Genomic DNA, 18,540 nt, shown 5'->3' on the forward strand with positions numbered 1-18,540 from the left:
AGTTGCGTCCAAAAGGACTCCAAGAAGCCTAGTTGTCCAGAGTTTCGGGCATACAATGTAGCAAAGGTCACTATGACCATGGAGAACACCCTTAATGAGCAGCATTCTTCCCCCCGGGTCTGCATAGTGGTCTATATAAGTCCATGGGGGGGATCTAGCAAGTACTATACTCACCCCCTTAGATTTGGAGTCAGGGGAGGGGGCATGATAAGAAGTCAGATATCTATAGTTACCCAGTCTAGGAATTTTCTCACTTAAAGTGGGTCTCCTGCAAAAATGCTACGCGGGTCCGAGAACACCACAGCTCGTTCAATAGACTAGACCTCTTCTCTGGAACATGAAAGCCACATACGTTAAAGAATGTGACGTTGAGTAGAGGCATAGTCAATAGGCTACTGTCACGCACACCGGCTGGTAGAACCGTTCCCGCCAAGTACTAGTACTAGTACTAGTACTAGTTCAAGCTGTTACACAGCGGCAGGTACAGTCCCGCTAGATAGTCCTCCTCCAGAGCCTGGATTCAGGGGCCTCCAAGGACAGGACAACACACACACACAGAACCAAAGACACAGACACACCAACACTGAGAAGGCAAGACATAGAGGAAGAGAAGAAAGAAGAAAAAACACACGGAGGTGAGAAGACTTCTGAACCCCACGTGGGAAAGGTTCACACACAAGGGTGCTCCTATGGCTCACATCCGATCCGGAGAGGAAACACCCAAAAAATGGGGGAATAGGTTAGACACAACGCTTTGTAGAAGTGCAGAAGGAGGTAACTGTCAGACTACGAACACCAACTTCTCATTAGATAGTGCCAATGCTTAGCAATACCCCAACCTGAGGCCCCCCTGTATCCCAACCTGATACGGTGCATCGAGTACCTAGGATATCTAGTAGTCTACATATCCACACTCTACAACAAGAAGAAAAAAACACAGCGTTCTCTCAGGGATGTGGGGCATGCGTGGATGCAATTAGTGTGCATTGCTGCTCAAAAAACAGGAGGAGAAACCTGTGAACGTAATAATGAGGCAATAAGAGCACAAATCCAAAGGTGTAAAAAGTGTGGGAACGACCAGTCTGTATAAGAATTAAAGGAAAAAGTGAACAGAAAGTGAGGAACTTACTTGTGGTGTCAGGAGTCCGGGCGCAATAACGGTTCTGGCGATCAAGAAGTGTTGTGTGATGGTATTCGGTATGCAGTGGTCTACAGGTGGAGGAGTGGGGGCAAAGCAGGACAAGTCCTAGGATTTGGCCATGGCAGCTAGGAATGGTGTCATCAAGTGTATTGGTGAAACTGGGGGTCAAAGACTGAAGTAGAGAGCGGATTTAAACCGGGCGCTGTGTGTGCCGGAGGGCTCTCTACTTCAGTCTTTGACCCCCGGTTTCACCAATACGTGCATGAAGTTCGACTCCAGATTGTACATCCACCAGATCGGAATGGAGCAAGGACGTCAATTGAGCAACCATGGCTTGCATGCCAGCTCGAGTCGGGTGTGCTGTCAGGAGAGACCGGAGCTCTGATCCGTCTTTAAGGGCAGAGCAGTCAAACAAAGGTGAGCCGGCAAACAACTGCAGAGCGGCCACTGCAGGCATAAGGTCCGGTAAGGAGGAGGCAAGGGATGGCGATGGGTCCGGTGAGGCTGTGTCCTCCACACCGGCCTGGCTCCGGTCATCTAGACAAGCGTGCGCTGGGGAGTTTGGGCGCCGCAGCGCTGGAAATGTATATGTGCATGCCATGGTCGAGTCCTGGGCACGTGGCCCCGCTGGAGGTTGCGACATGAAAGAGTCCATACAAGACCGCATAAGCAGTTGTATAGGGGCGTGGGGTGTCCCGACTTTTTCCCGCTATTAGTCATAGGGCAAGGGATCGGTTAGTAGTAAGATCAACTGGAAAAAGCACCTCCGGTCTGCAGAGCTCCTCTCACACGTGTCCACTCGCCGCCATGTCCAGTCCACGCCCTCGGCTATTGCAATTTTAAATAGCCAGTAGCATTTTGTTCAGTTAAAGGAGGAAGGAATTTTTTCTAGGGTGTTGTGTGTTTATTTACATTTTATTTACCCTTTTAGTGAATGAGAAGGGGTACAAGTACCTCTTACTCATTCACAAAGGGGGTGGCATCTTAATGCCCCCTTTATGAAAGGGGGTACCCAGATGCAGATGAGACCCTGTCCCTGTCCCCCGACTTCAGTACCTGCTTTTCTGCTCTCAGCCAGCTAGTGATGGTGCTGCAGTCATCCTCTCAGCCTATAGCAGCTGTGAAGTGGGCGAAGGAAGCTGCAGGTGGCAGCCGAGGAGCCCGATCACTGAAGCGGGCAGTAGGAAGATAGCCGAACCACCAGCTTTTCTCCTCCCAGGCCGATGCAGCTGCAGAGCAGCAGAGAGGGGAGAACTGTAAGAGCAAATGTGGCTGTGGCGGAAGCTTGCCCCCATGCCCCCCTGCCCCACCTAGTTTCGGCACTGACAAGGGGTGTGGCATCTGGGTGCTCCATTTATGGAAGGGCCCCTGTCCTCACAGCCTCCCAATGTCGACAGCATGTGGCCTGATATGGTGCAGGGAGGGGGGGCCTTCGCTTGTGGATCCCCTTTCCTGCCCTGCCAGGCCACTGCTCGGATTAAGGGTCTGGTTTGGAATTTTAGGAGGGACCCCAGGTTTCTTTTGATGTGCCTGGGGTCCCCACACATTTTTTTAACATCGGGGTCCCTCCTAACATTCCTACCAGACTTAAAGGGTGTGAATTGGGGAGGTGAACCAAACGCTGTTTTTTTTTAAATTCTGTTTTTTTAACAATAATCAGGGATTCAGACCACTTCTCCCCCTTCCGGCTGTGTGTTCGTCTTAGCCGAGCCGAAGCATGTGCTTTCAGCTCAGCGGTGTACTTCAGCAGACTTTGTCTACTGTATGGGTTATTGAGAAAAGTGCTTACAGCAGCCCTTCGGTTTGGCTGAACCGAAAGGTTTCTGCAGCAGAAGAGAGCCAAAGTATTAGCTGAACGTTCAGCTAAATCCTTCGGCAGGTCAGAGTCTCAAAGCCAGGAGTTATTGACCCATAAAAAAGCAGGTTATGAATTTTGTGAAAGAAGGCCAGTAAGGTGGATTTGTATAGTGCATCATATGTGAGGTACAGTATATGCCAAAGTAATGGAGTGCTTTAGTCCAGGTTTAGTTAGTTTCAATATTTTGTCGGCTTTCAGGGTTATCTTCATTGCAAAGGATTTTTTTTTAATTCTTTATTTTATAAAACAGGGATATCCATACAAAATATTGCACATAGTCAGCGTTATAGTACAAATAGCAAACATGAACTCTGAAGCATGGATCCTGTAACTTTTCAATTTTCATCGACACATACATCAATAGACAGAAGAGATAACATGTAATCACAGTATGGATAGATAGAGGCATGTACAGCCCTTCCGTCTCCTGCAGAAGGCTGTGGTTTATCTGTAGACAATAATGAAGACAGGTGTCACATACATCCCTATTGGTGTTGCCTGAGACCGGTGTGTATCTGCATATCGCCATTTGAGGGTTCTAGTAAGGGGATATTGTATAATAACAAGTGGCGACAGGAATCTAGGCTTGGTATTAGACTGAGTTGAAGCAGCCGGCGTTAACCAGACACTTGAGGAATCATGGTCACAGTGGACAGACATGAAACAGAGGTAGGACAGGCGGATAAGAGCAGTGTTAGTGACACAAAGAGGGGATAAAGAGTGAGCTCACTCCCAGCGCACCACCCATCTTAGAGCGATCAGGGCACCTGAGGGTCGGTAGATGATTCTGGCGCGATACGCGTCTGATATTCCGGAGAGAAGAACTCCGTCCAAGGAAACCATTTTTTGCAGAAGGTGATATGTGTCTCCATGGATGATGCAGTCAAGCCCTCCATTCTCCAGATCTCTGTAACCTTGCTTTGCCACATGCTTATCGTAGGGGGCCTGGTGTTCTGGCAGAGCACCGGGGTGCAAGCTTTTGCCGCGTTAAGCATATGTGGTAATACAGATTTCAAGTATGACCATTTCGGTATCAACTTGTGATGCAAAAGGAAGAATGCCCCCTATATAGCTTCCTTATCTAGATTGTCCAGGCAGCATAATGTCAAGGGGGGTGTATTCGGATAGCCTGACACGTGAATGCCGATGATAGGTCTCCCGTACAAGTTTACAATGTCTCTGGGAGCCTTCCCTCACGTACATTCCCCAAGTACCAAATGAGAGTTTTATTGTCTGACTTTTCCTTTTGTGTATATCTTTTACTTGCTATATGTTTTGACTGTCTCTTATGTACCTGGACCTGCGGGGTACAACTTTGTGCATTAAAATTTGAAATAAAGAATTTACAAAAAAAAAAGGAAGAATGCCGGGGTTAGTGGAATGTCCTTGTCAGTAAACGTGGGCAGTAGCAACTTGACCGGATCCCGAAATCCCTGTATTGCTGGGCACGTCCAAAATATATGGAGCATGGTACCCCCGGACTGGCCGGAACGCCAGCAATCAGGTGGTAGCTCTGACATAAGTCTGTGAAGGGCAGCCGGGGTCCTATACCAACGTGTGAGAATCTTATAATTGCACTCCTGAACCCTGGTGCATCTGGAGGACTTGTGGGCAAAGTAGATAATTCTTTCTCTTTGGCTTGGCGTGAACTGGATCCCCAGTTCACTTTCCCATCTGTCGAAGTATGGAGGGGTACTATGTCCGGAATGGGAGTCCAGCAGCGAGTATACTGTAGACACCGCATGCCGGAGCGGTAAGCCATGTAAGCACTCTCTCAAACTCTGTCAGGGGTCTGATAAAAGTCCTGGCTGAGGGCAGCGACTGGAGAAAATGGGACAGCTGCACCCTTTGTCAGAATTTCAGGGGTGACCACTGGGTCTCCAGGGACAAGTCTCCCAGCGACACCCACGTATCTCTCCAGATGAAATGCCGAGCCCTATGGATGTTGGCCTCAGTTAAAGCACGAAAGCTCAGATCTTCCATTCCTGGAGCGAAACTAGGGTTACCTAGGACTGGAAATAAGGGTGAGGGGGCTGGTGATATACCCTTCACTGGGAAGAGTTTGCGACAGGCAACCCAGGATGGACCTATTGTGGGATGATTTTTCACTGATGCTGGGATCTCACCTCTGCACCAGGGTAGGGCTGATAGAGGAAGTCCAGCCACTGACTGTTCGAGTCTTATCCACTGTTTGAGTGGACCGCGGCGACACCTGTCGATCACCCTCGTGAGATGGCACGCCGCATGGTATCTAGTCACATCGGGTAGGCCAATGCCCCCGTGGAGTTCAGGCATACGTAGAATCGAGGACTTAATCCTAGGTGGCTTGTGGGCCCACAGACATTTCACAAAGGCACTGTTAACGGCCTTAAGGACTGCGGAACATGGATCGGCAGAGTTTGCAATAAATAGAGAATACATGGCATAATATTCATTTTCAGAATGCTGCATCTACCGAACCATGAAAATTTACCCGCATACCATCTCGAGAGGTCCAACTGAATGTCTTTGAGCAGGAGGGAAGTTTAGGTGCCAGCATCTCTGATTCGGCTAAATAATCTGAGATCCTGGTTCTTACGTCCGAATCGGCCCGCAACGTAGTTTGGCCTTGTAGGTTATAGAGGAAAGCGCAGTACTCTTTAAAAGCCCCAGCTATATCAGTAGTCTTGCTCACCTACTGACCTGAGAGGGACAGTATCTCGAATATAAATGACTGGGCTCTGCGTCGATGGCCTGCCACATTTGTCACCCAGCTCATAGAAGACCCTTTTACATCTATTTAATATACCCTTGGCCTTGGCTAGATAGAGTGATTGTAGTTGTTCCCGGAGACCTGTCAGTTTCCCAAAAACAGAGCTGGCCATGGACTGTTTGTGTACCGACTCCAGGCGGGATATGTCTGACAGTAGAGCTTCTATCTTGGCGGTACACAGTTTTTTAAGTCTCGCGCCTGTTTTAGTAAATGAGCCCCTAATGTAGGATTTGTGGGCTTCCCAGAGGATCATGGGATCGCACTCCTCGGTGTCATTACAAGTAAAATAAGTGACCAGTTCAGTTTTAATCTCCTTTTTAATCTCCTCTACCAGGTTGGGGTCCTGTAGGATGGAGTCGTTCAAGCGCCAGTTCCAAGTACCCTGCTCTGTTGGCATCAAGTCAAGGGTCAAAGATATCGACAAATGATGCCAACGGATGTCCCCTGTATCACTGGCAGGTCACAGTGTCCACCAAGAATAGGTCTATTCTAGAATACAAGCCATGGGGAGTGAAGTAAAAGGTGTAGTCTCGTTCTTTAGGGTGCAACAGGCGCCATATGTCCACGAGTTGAAAGTGCCTCAGACTTTTTTTTGACCTTCAGGGGCAGAATATGAGAGGTGCAAAGCTGATCTAAAGCTAACCAAGGTGGGATTAAGAACCATATTGAAATCCCCTCCCAGGATCAGTACTCACTCTGTGAAGTCCCCAAATTGCCCAAGGGTAGACTCCAAAAAAGGAATCTGACCAACATTGGGTAGGTATACCTTGGCGAAAGTGCACAGGGTTTGACCCACTCTGCCCTTCACAAATATGAATCTGCCATGTGGACTATATCGGGCATCAACAAACTGCAACTGTATTGACCTATGCATCACAATACTGACCCCCCTTACATTTACCATCTGGGGAACCACAGTGATAAGCATATAGGAAGCATTGGCTCTAAAATCTGGGAATGTTGGAGACCCTGAAATGCGTTTCCTGACCAAAGCATACCTGAGCCTTTAAACGTAAAATTCGTTAAGAATGGCCGTTTTCTTCTCCAGTATGTTCAAGCCCTTGATGTTCCAGGACACCATGACACAGGACATCGGGTGCATGGTCACGTCTCCTGGATTCACTATTGGGATGGAGAGTCTCGCTAGAAGAGAGTGAACAAATAAAAAAGAGGGTAGCGGGAGTGGGGGGGAAGGGGGGGAGGCCGGTGTTAGGAGGGAATGGGAGGAAGGAAGAATGGTTAGTCGAGAGACTGGACCAGACTGTAGGGATAAGATGGCTGACGTGTGATGAAAGCGTCAGATGGTAGGAGAAAAACAACACACAAAGACAGTGACACACAAACACAACAGACTAATGGGGTAACTACCCTTTTATGAACCTACCGCAGGGATCTGTCCCCGTGGGCGGGAAAACCTAAGTGGGGTGTGGCTAAGCAAAGCGGGGGTCCCACTTAACCACCCCGCTCCAAACCAGGATGTGATTGAGTGATAATCCACTCTTAACAATAACTCAGAGTGATAAGCACATACTGTATGAACCATTAACAAATAGTTGGTGGAATAAGAGAGAAACAGTTATCAAAAACATGTTATAAAGACCACTGTGCATAACCAGGTCAGTAAGGGGAACCCACATCCCCCTCCCGGTCTCCAGTCCCGGCCCTCAATCAGAAAGTCCCAGGACCTGCCGGTATATGGTATAGAACCCAGACTGGCATCCACAGAGAGGCGGAGGACAAGAGGTGGACCCACATGACGTATCCAGCCATCTTGCGAGCTTGTCAGGATGGGTCAGCACATGGAGAATACCAGGTTAACTGTAGTTCAACCCAGTACCGGTGTACTCAGGCGAGTAGTCGCTTCCCAATGCTTCCGGGGGATAGAGCACTCCTGTGAATAGTATGTCACCTCATGTTCCCATGGGTATATCCCGGGAAAAACACTCAGCCTGTCCAGGTATCAGAATCCACCCTTGACAGGGAGAGCAGTCATAATGTTCCCGGATATGCAAAGGGTAAGTTTGAAGTCAAAGCAGGAACCGAACCAGGGCTACGTAAAGGCTCGTTGGTAGTCCCCCGGGATGAAGACCTTCTGCAGCGTTGTCGCTGAGCTGGTCTATGAGGTAAAGCGTGGAGAGCTGGATGTGTACGTTGTCTGGCATAGCTCTCCGGGAGGTGTTGCAGCCAGTCAGGTACTGGGAAAGGCTCCATCTCCAAAGCCTCGAACAGTGCAGGTATATTCGTCTGTTGCCTTAGGGCAAAGGAGGAGGCATTTTTCCATATAATGAGGTGGAACGGGAATCCCCACCTGTAGACAACACCTGCTTCCCGCAGGCGTGCCAGGAGCGGACACCAGATCATCCGCCGCTGCAAAGTCGCCCTGGAGAGGTCGGGCAGGATCCTCACTGTAGCGCCATCAAAGTCCAGAGGCCCTTGAGACCATATTTTGCGTAGTATTTCTTCCTTAACTGGGAATTTCTGTAACCTGCAAACAATGTTACAGGGGGATCCAGATCTTCGGAACGTGGGCCCAATGCCCTGTGGACACAGTCTAATTCAATCACTGTATTGGGCTGATTACCCAGCAGTTTGTTGAAGATCGCCGCCACCGTATCATGCACATTTTCAGACCCTGTAGCTTCAGGAATGCCCCTCACTTTCACATTGTTGTGCCGTTTTCTATCTTTTAAATTCTCGATATGTAGCTGCATGTCCGATATCACACCAGATTGTATGTCCCGTGACTCTTCCGGGGCTTTAAGTCGCCCCTCTATAGCCACCGTGCTCGTCTCAGTCTCCTCGACCCTCGTGGCCCTGTGTGTTACCTTCTGCCGCGGGCCTTGAAAATCACGGCTGTGTGCTTTCTTAATTTCTGCCACCAGGGCCTTAATATGTGCCTTGGTGGGTCATAGGCGCAGGAGGGCCCCAATATCTAGCTCTGCGGGGGTCTTGGGTGGCTTAGGGTCCCTGGCTCGCACGTCTCCCACTTGCTCGGGCAGAGGAGGTGTCCCCATACAGTCATCTGGGGCACCAGATTCCGGGGAGGATGGTGGGGAGAGCCTGGGAGCGGGCAGCGAGTTGAGGTTGCACACCGCCAGACGAGTGCCGCTACTCGAGGCCGCAGCTTTTTCGGGGCCTACACCCGCGGACATCGAATTTCTGATTGCTGCCCTGCATGGAGTCACGAGGCGGCCCAACGAAGTCATCTCGTGGAGTCATCTCGTGGCTCAAGTACTGATGGGATGGTCATAATAATCTGGCCACTCAGTGTATATTGCCAAGGATTCCATGGCACGTACAAAAAGTATAGAAGAAGGTGGGCATGTTTGTCTGGTGGCCAATTCTATATCAAAAAGCTATCTTTCAAACTCACAGTATTTAACTGAGTGTAGTACAATGTAGTACAGAGACCGATTAAATAAATTCCTCACTGAATCCCTATCTGTGTAACACATAGATTATATAAGTCCAAATGCTTTTTAAATGTCAACTGAGAGGAAGAAAGTCTCTGGTGATCTATGTTTGGCATTATCGGCTGGATATATCACTTTTTTATATTGTCTCCTGCTTGGTATAAGGGTATGAATCCTGCCTGTGCTTTGTTTCTTTTAAAGAAAAGGCAGAGTGCAGGAAGCAGAGAATAATGCTAGCTTCTGATATGTTTGGATTGCAATGTGAATCCTTCAATGGAAACCCTTACTCGGCCTGTTCACCAGCAAGTGAACAGGGCCGGTAACAGTTGTACATTTTGTGACCTACAGTATTTCTACAGGTTTTTTCCATTAGCTGGTCTTGCCCCATTGCCATTATTTTACAGTCAGGTTCTACTGCAGTAACAAGGTAACTTATACTGCTCCTATTTTCATGAAAGATCTTATCAAAACATTGGGTTTTAGATGATTTTTTTCAACACAGCATAACATTTTTTCACATATATAGAAGACACAAGGTCAATAAATGTTTATAATTCTCTTCTGTCTGTGAAAGAGATTTGTATGCATGTTCTACACTTGCACAAACTACTCTTGCAGTAGATAATTGATTCATTTCTACAGCAACCAATATTGCTTTTTTGTTCCAATGTGTAGCAAAAGTCATGAGGTGCACACTTTATATTAAAAAGCGGGTTGTGTAATACTTGGTGATGTCTATCATAGCTCAAGCTGTTTAAAGAGGTCAAGAAACAAATGCCTTAATTGTTGCATTAGTCAACCTGATGCTAAACCAAATCCACTTAGGATTGAAATAAAAGTCACAAGTGGAAAATTACAAAGGAAAGCTCTGAACGGCAATACAGCAAGTGGATGTCACTAAGCAGGGCTTCAGGTTTGATCAGCTATTGCTATTAATGAATAGCTTGAATACAATACCACATTCAAATATTGAAAACCGTTAGAATTTTTGATACATGCCATAACTAAATTCAGCTGAAAAGAACTTCACTCAGGGGATATTTTTTTTAGATTGCACTAATAACTTGAACAGTTAGATGGATGAAATTAACATATTATATTCTGTACTGCACCTTAATAGTGAGAGGGTAAACACTGTATGCAAGAGTGCAAGGCCACATTCACACCAAAGAGGAACTTTACCCAGATTTTAAAAATAACAACAAAGGCACCTTTGGAAATGTTTAGTAATTACAATCTACAAACAGATACTTATAGATAATTGCAAGCTTTTTATGTTTATTTATATATATTTCAACTGTGTATTTGGCTTTTTGACTTACATAATTAATCATTGGTGAAGTGTTCCCTTAGGTTGGTGGTCAGTGGAGAAGTCTCCTCTTACACTGCTGGTCAGAGGAGAAGAGTCTCTTTAGATTGGTGCCACCTTAGATTCTAGGTTAATGTGGAAGTGCCCGCTTATATTGGTGGTCAATGGAAAAGTGTGCCTTTCACAGTGTCAGTGTAGAAGTACCCCTTTAAATTCTTGTTTAGTGGAAAAGTCCCCCCTATATTGGTAGTCATTGGATATGTTCATCCTTATATTGGTGGTTCGTGGAGAAGTCCCTCTTAAATTTATGGAGAGGCTCGGCTGTTGCATCAAGCTCTGCCCTGAGTTAGCAAGTATTTAATTTAAAATTGGAGCTCCACTTTAATTTTGGTACACTATAAAATGAAGGGAGCCTTTATCAAGAATGTACTGCCATCTGATCAGGCCTATTGGCGACAAGTAGCTACGTATATTGACAGGATAACGGGATCTACTATAAAGTTGGTATAAAAATATAAAAATGGTGTATGTTGTTTCATTGCACTGATGAGTCAATAGGCCGGTATAGGAGGTTCCTTATTCCCCACTTACTCAACATGGCCAAAGCGTTAATTTCACTATACTGAAGACAGGTAATCATCCCTCCAATGTATTTATGGTTTCAGAAAATTGCTGAGGTATGCTTTATGGAGGAATTGATTGGTACATCTAAGGACCGGTATGGCACATTTTTTGTCACATGGGCCTGCTGGTTGGAATTTCAAACTACTGATGATTACCTTACAGTGTTGTCAATGTCTCCCCATTATATTAATTAGGGATGCACCAATATTTCGGCTTGCGAAAAGTATCGGCTGAAAATCGCACTTTTGGCAAAAGGCCAAAAGTGCCCCTTTTTTGGCCAAAATAGTGGTGCATCTGCTTTCTCTACTCCCCGCTCGGTGCGCAGCGATCAATGGGCGAAAAGATGTGACGCCACATCTTTTCGCCCTGAGGAAGGGACCCTGTGTGGCCCCGAAACGTTGGCTTTTGTTACAGTGACGTTTTGTCCAATTAAATGGACATATTGAAAGATATCGCTGAGTGCTGGTGATCTTTGTCTCTACTCTGTAAATAATTGAGGATATGAGTATGTTTACTGTGTCCTCAATTATAAATGAATGAGAAGTGATCTACCTCACTTCCTGTTCATTCATGATTGTGGCTATAGTAAGCATACTCTGTCCTCAAGTTATGAATGAACAGGAACACTCAGTATAGAGGATTACTGTTCATTTATAACAGGGGCTGCAGAAAAACAGAGTGAGGACTGTATTCTCAATCTAATTTTCTATTTTCAAAGGGAAATATCAGAGGTCTGTTTAGACCCCTAATATTTCCCCGAAGCCCCTAAAAGTAAAGTAAAAATAAAATATTTAATAAAAATAAATACATTAAAATAAAATATAAAAAAATGTAAAAGTTTATAAAAATATAATATTTAAAAAATTTGGAAAAGTTAGAAAAAAAAACATTTTCAGTTTCGGCCAGCCTTTTTTTTTTTCATTTCAGTTTTGTTTGGGTTTTGACATTTTAATTTCGGTGCACCTTTAATATTTATGATATTTTAAGCTATTGATGATATTCATTAATTTCTTGTCTCTCTGACATTGTGTTCTGCTTGGTTGTGATTCCCCTCCTTTCCTTTCCCCTCAATTTCCTTTTCCTTCTCCTTCCCCTTTTCTCTCCCTTTCTTCTTCCTTCCCCCCCACCCCCTTTTTTGCTGTTTGGAATTTGTAATCTTGTCCAATTCAACTTGTTTTTCAATTTTGTATTTGTATTTTTGTACTCCTTCCTTATATTTTGTTCTTTTTGTAATCTTAATAAAAACTTAATACACGAAAGAAAGTGACACTAAACTTCAAGTACCTTAACTATTCACAAAAATGTAGCTTATTTGTTTATCACTCAGCTGTAGATCTTCAAATCATCTCTGAATTGTTGCTGACACTGTCCTTCCTTATTGAGGGTGGCTACTTTTATTTCCCAGGGTCCTTGTGTGTTGTAAAGTAGCCACCACTCGAAGCTCACTCCTGTGATGGACTACAATCTCACATTTAGTTAGTTAATTTGTATTGAAGTTATAGTCCAGTTATAGTAATATAGCTTGGAGTGGTGGATACTTTAAAACATACACAGGGACCATGGGGAACAAAAGTAGCCACCCTCCAGAAGGAAGGACAGTGTCAGCATTGATTCAGAGATGATTTGAAGATCTACAGCCGAGTGATACACAAATAAGCTACATTTTTGTTAATAGTTAGGGTAATTGAATGCATTTTTAAGATTTAATTCCTGAGTTTAGTGCCACTTACATTTTTGTACAATATAAAATGCAGGAGGCGTTTATCAAGAAACTAGTGTCATGATGAACAGGACCTTCTACCTACAGGTAGGCATTTTTTTTTATAGGGCCTCCCCTTTAACTTCCTAATACCTGCTCTGATGGATTTTCTGGTCCTTTGGATCCCAATCTACATTGGCAGCAAGAACATTTGGGGAAATACAAGGTAAAAAGATTTGAGAATTTTAAAGGTAGTAATACAAATATCTATGTAGCTCTTATTCTATTGTATCCCAAATGACCACCTGGAATGCCTGCAGCAATTATAGGGCGCAAGGTCTTTTGCTTCCATATCGGTTCATACCTTCTCTGGTACTTAATTGGAAGGGTTGCTGTTGGTTTAAAAGTAAACAGTAAAATTCAAGCATTTCTTCATAGTAATTGAGCTAATTCTCATGTTACTTTTGTTAACAGAATTTTGGATATGTACATTTGGATGGGAAAATATAATCTTATCTTTCCTTTCTGTCTTACAGGGGCTTTATATTTTCTTGATTTATGCCATTTATAACAGTGAGGTAAGACAACACAAATTAGAATTTAAGAGCTGCTGTCTTAGCTATTACATAAAAAAGTAACTGCTAAAGTGTTAAAACATTTGTTAAATCTAAATGCTATTTTAAAGTTTGTAGTAATGTTACCAAACATCTGACACAATATGAATACTGATGATGTGCAAAGTGCATGATTGCCTAAGATACAGTCAGGCATGTTCAGTGAGTACTCACTTTACAATGAAAGCTTCCCTGTCAAAAAGACACTATGCACTACCTTATTGAAAACGTAAACTTGAAAGTCATTATTGAAAAACATCGAAAGCTAATTTATTTTACCCAATCTGTCAGTTTCTAAACTTTTTCTGATAAAATAACTAAATTCTGCTTCTTTGCTGTGACAGCACCTCTGTGTGACACTAAAGCCTGTCTAGTTAACAGGCTTTACTTAACTATGCAGCCTGGGGTGCCAAGAGACTAGGCTGTGTTGTCAATCAATAGAAAAAAATAATACCAGCCAATGAAGGATGGAAGGATGTCATAATTGTATTTGTGCAGATTTCACTCTCCAGCTACAGATGGCTAACTTCTAAATATAAAGCCTAATTTTCATATCTACTGTTTAGGGACTGCTAGAGGGCTATCACATGAGATAACAACAGAACAATAAAGAGCTTACAACAGCCTGTTTGCACAGGTGCTGTTAGGTGCAGAGATGTCAACCTGGGAGCACATTTTATAGGATGCCACATGCTGCAGCAAAAACTAGGTGTGGCTTAATAATGCTCCATAAAATGGTGAATGCATACAGTAAAAAAAGATATTGAGCAGGCATAGAAAGTTGTGCAGTGCACTTAGCAAATGAGAATAGTGGCCACACATCAATTTCAGGATATTTAGGAAGTGGTACCATGTTGTCTTCATTCAGACATAATATACAGTATAGTATACTAACAATTACACTCTGCATAACAAAGAGAATTGCTACTGTGCAGCATCCATACAGAATAACAACTGATCTCTTCCCACAGCACATTACCCTGTGGCCTGTGCACAGCTTGACGTGTAGCTAAAACATCCTATTCTTCAATAAATCAAACTGTAAACAAATCTTGAAGCTTTATTGAAAAGAACAGGTTGGGTGAAACTGAAAAGAAAGTTATGAAACAGATAAATTAGACTTCTAATGGTTGTAAGTCTAAGTTCACCAGCGATGGTGCCTGAGAGGAACATATTCTATCCTCCACTAACATATGTTATAGATGGGAGCTGGCTTCTTACAGGTGCTTCTCTTTCCTCTGAGTGCTGAAAATGGGGTCTAGTTTCCCAGAATGCACCTGTTTTATCAACTTCAGAATGAGGGATTATTGAGGATGGAGGCATCACAGAGGTCAAAACATTGCTAAATAGTCTGTAGATAGATGAGCAGCAGTGTTGCTTTGCCACTACATAGAGCCCAAAGAGAAAAATAATAGGAACAACAATAAACCTAAAGAAGCCTTATGCTGGTGGCATGACATCAACCTGTTAGTTATGTGTTTAGATGAAGCACTGAGATCTTGAGGAATGCTGAATTAAGTTTGACTTGCTTAGCAGGACGTTACATGTACTGTATGTATACAGGAACACAGCATACTAGAGAGGAAAACATATATCCAGATAGAACTTCCTGTGTATCCCATATATAAGCATGCATATAGAAAACTAGCATAGACTAACATTGCACTACAGCGCCATCTACTGTTCAAAATACATAATTACATCTCTAAATGTCAGTAATACAATCAGTACATATCAGCATAGGCTGTTGTATTTCCAGCACACAACCAATGCGGAAAATTACACCGAGCATTAGGAACAAGAAAAGAGTCAATGTGCAGTGCCCATACATACAGAATAAAACAGAGAGAAAGAGTTACACTCAACATGCAGAAGATATGAAGCAGTACTGTGTCATGTTTACATACAAAAACTAAGAGAGCAGATATTATGGGAAGTAGTACTATGCAGTCCATAAGTAAATGTTATCAACACTTTTGAAACAGAAGCCAACACAGCAAAATACACGTTGGGGGAATGTATCAATCTGGGGCAGACAGAATCTGGAGCAGTTGTGCATGACAACCAATCTGCTGCTATCATTTTCAAAGCTTAACTAAACAAACTGAAAAGGGAAGCTGTTATTACGGGCCGCAGCTCCAGTTTTTGTCTGCTCAAGTTTTGTTCTTACAGGGTGAGATGTAAGTAACAGAATGATTGGGATTTAGCAAAACTGCAGCAGACAGATTCTTGAGCAGTTGCCCATAGCATCCAATCAGCTTCTCTCTTTCATTTTCAAAACTTAACCAAACAAAATGAAGAGAGAAACTGATTGGTTACTATGGACAACTGCTCCAGATTCTGTCTGCTCCAGTTTTAAATTTCCCCCAATGACTCGCTGGACTTTAGAGTGAGTTGACATAAGTACAGACTGGATAGCATAAGTAATGGAAATGATCACTTAAATCACTTCGCTGTTTATCAAATACGCCTGTCTGTGTCACCTATAATCTCATAAAGGTACAGAAGATGCAGAATATGGGAACTTCTATCTATGTAAACAATATGATGTTTTTATACAGTAAGTAGACAATATATTATTTTGACAAACTTCAAGAAAAACAAATGCCATTCTTGATGGCTGGTGTGTGTTTTTGGATTGAAGAATGAAAAAGTTAGTTACCAGCACACCAAAATCCACCATATCAATCCATCTTTTATTGACATCCGATAATTATAGTATCACAGGAACATGCAATGTTACAGAACCACGTTCAGTTACTTCATGAGTAAGTTCCTTCAACATCGCTTTGCTTAGTGAAGGAACCCATGTGGTACCGAAATGTCGCATGTTCCCGAGATACCATGTTTATCAAATGTTAATAAAAGACGGATTGATATGGCTGATTTGGGTGTGCTGGTGACTTTTTCTTTATTTGATATATGTGGTGCCATCCGCTGGTCTTTACAGCACCCACCAAGTTTCTTGAAGTGGGATACCGGTTTGGATTGCAATGGGATATACCTTGTTTGGGATTGAAGAAAACCCATGATCAAACGTCCAGGATATTTATGTAGAATATTTATTTATTTATAGGTCAGGAATGCCATTCAGAGGATAAAAGAAAAGAAAAGGGCCCTATCATTCACGGTAAGTTAGAATACAATTGCTTTCAAAACAAATAGCAATAGTTGTACTAAAAAGTCATATATTTTGCATTTCTAGAAAGTAACACAGTTCTTGTCTGGTATGAATGTCTGCAGACCTCATATTTACATAAAGGAAATATTTTTTTCATTTTATTTTTTCATTTTTTTACATTGTTGTTTGTACAAATCCAATTCCAAAAAAGTTGGGACGCTGTGTAAAATCTATATAAAAACAGAATTGCAAATCTCATAAACCCATATTTTATTCACTTTAGAAAATAAAGCATATGAAACGTTTAAACTTTTTAAAAAATCCAGGTTAAGAAAAAAAAGCTATTTTTGAAATTGATGGCAGCAACAGGTCTCAAAAAAGTTGGGACAGGGCCATGTTTACAATGGTGTAGCATCCCCTCTTCTTTCAACAATACTCTATAAACGTTTGGGAACTGAGGAGTTTTGGGAGAGGAATGTTGTCCCATTCTTGCCTGATATAGGATTCTAACTGTTCAACAGTCTTGGATCTGCTTTGTAGTATTTTACATTTTAAGATGTGCCAACTATTTTCAATTGCTGAAATATCTGGACTGCAGGCAGGCCAGTTAAGCACCGGACATAGATGCAGTATGCGGTTTAGCATTGTCTTGCTGAAATATGCAAGGCCTTCCCTGAAAAAGACGACGTATGAACGGGAGCATATGCTGCTCTAAGACTTGGATATATCCTTCAGCATTGATGGTCCCTTTCTGGATGTGTAAGCTGCCTGTCACATACCTTAGATGGAGCCTGAGATGACGAGGGCGGCCTCTCTTGCTGCTCCAGTCCAAACACCTCTGGATAGTAGGCACAGGTGCGTGAGGACCAGAAGGGGCACAAGTGCCGGTGGGTTGCGACTCCTGTCGAAGCTGCGACTGGTAGCTGAGGTTTCTGAGCAGGGTGCAGGTTAGTAAGATGATCCTAGAAGCAAGGTAACACTAGCCGGGTCAACAACAATCTGGTAGCGAAGTACAAAATCAGAAGACAGGACTTAGTCAGGGGCGAGCCGGGTCGGTAACTAGCAGGCAGCGTGGTATCCAGGGTGCAGGCAGAAGAGAAGTCAAGGACTAGCCGAGGTCAGGAACACAGAGCAGGAGCAAGGTCAAGCAGGCCGGGTATAGTAACAGGAAAAACAGTAAGTAACAGGATCCAGGAACACGGTATTAGCTGAAGATCAGTCAGCAGGGAGATCTGGGTGTCTCAGCTTTATATAGCCCTTCTTGGCGCCATCATTAGAACCGGGCGTGTGCACGTTCTAGCATGCGCCGCGGCGTGCGTGGGCTGGCGTGTGTACGTTCTAGCGTGTGCCGTGGCGCGCGCGCGCGCTGGCATGTGCACGTTCTAGCATGCGCCGTGGCGCGCGTGCGCTGGCGTGTGCACGTGCTAGCGTGCGCCGTGGCGCGCATGCTCTGGTGTCATGACACTGCCCATTCCATACACACAAATGCACCCCCATACCATCAGAGGTGCAAGCTTCTGAAGTGAGCGCTGATAACCATCTAGAAGATCCCTATCCTTTTTATCCAGAGGACGCAGCACCCATGATTGCCAAAAAGAATGTCAAATTTCAATTCGTCTGACCACAGAACAGTTTCCCACTTTGCAACAGACCATTTTAAATGAGCTTTGGCCTAGAGAAGATCATGTTCAGATATGGCCTCTTCTTTGCATGATAGAGCTTTAACTAGCAATTTTGGATGACATGGCGAACTGTGTTCACAAGCAGTGATTTTCAAAGTATTCCTTAGCCCCTGAAGTGATGTCCATTACAGAATCATGCATGCTTTTTTTTTCAAAAATATTTTATTAGACTTTCATCAAAATAATACAAACTAATACAAAATAATACAAATGAAAAACCCCACTGAGTATGGTAACCTTGGTCTATATAACAGTCAAGAACCGTAAGTAGAAAAAATGTTCAAGTACAATATATCTTTCAGGCACCCAGGAAGTGTGCTACTCCCC

At 43.8% G+C, this 18,540-nt stretch overlaps 1 protein-coding gene across 1 annotated transcript in view; it reads left to right on the forward strand.

Moving 5' to 3' along the window:
- Window positions 1-18,540, forward strand: part of LOC108796009 (adhesion G-protein coupled receptor D2-like) — a gene marked incomplete at its 5' end in the record, with an annotated part of 51,790 nt that overhangs the window by 20,924 nt on the left and 12,326 nt on the right. Inside the window, 2 exons of the mRNA XM_018567374.1 lie at window positions 13,333-13,374; window positions 16,487-16,540. Of these exons, the coding sequence (XP_018422876.1) occupies window positions 13,333-13,374; window positions 16,487-16,540 (96 nt within the window). The remainder of the gene's footprint in view (window positions 1-13,332; window positions 13,375-16,486; window positions 16,541-18,540) is intronic.

Source organism: Nanorana parkeri, unplaced genomic scaffold, assembly GCF_000935625.1.
Source record: "Nanorana parkeri isolate BGI_ZX_2015 unplaced genomic scaffold, ASM93562v1 scaffold1038, whole genome shotgun sequence".
NCBI classification, from domain to species: domain Eukaryota; kingdom Metazoa; phylum Chordata; class Amphibia; order Anura; family Dicroglossidae; genus Nanorana; species Nanorana parkeri.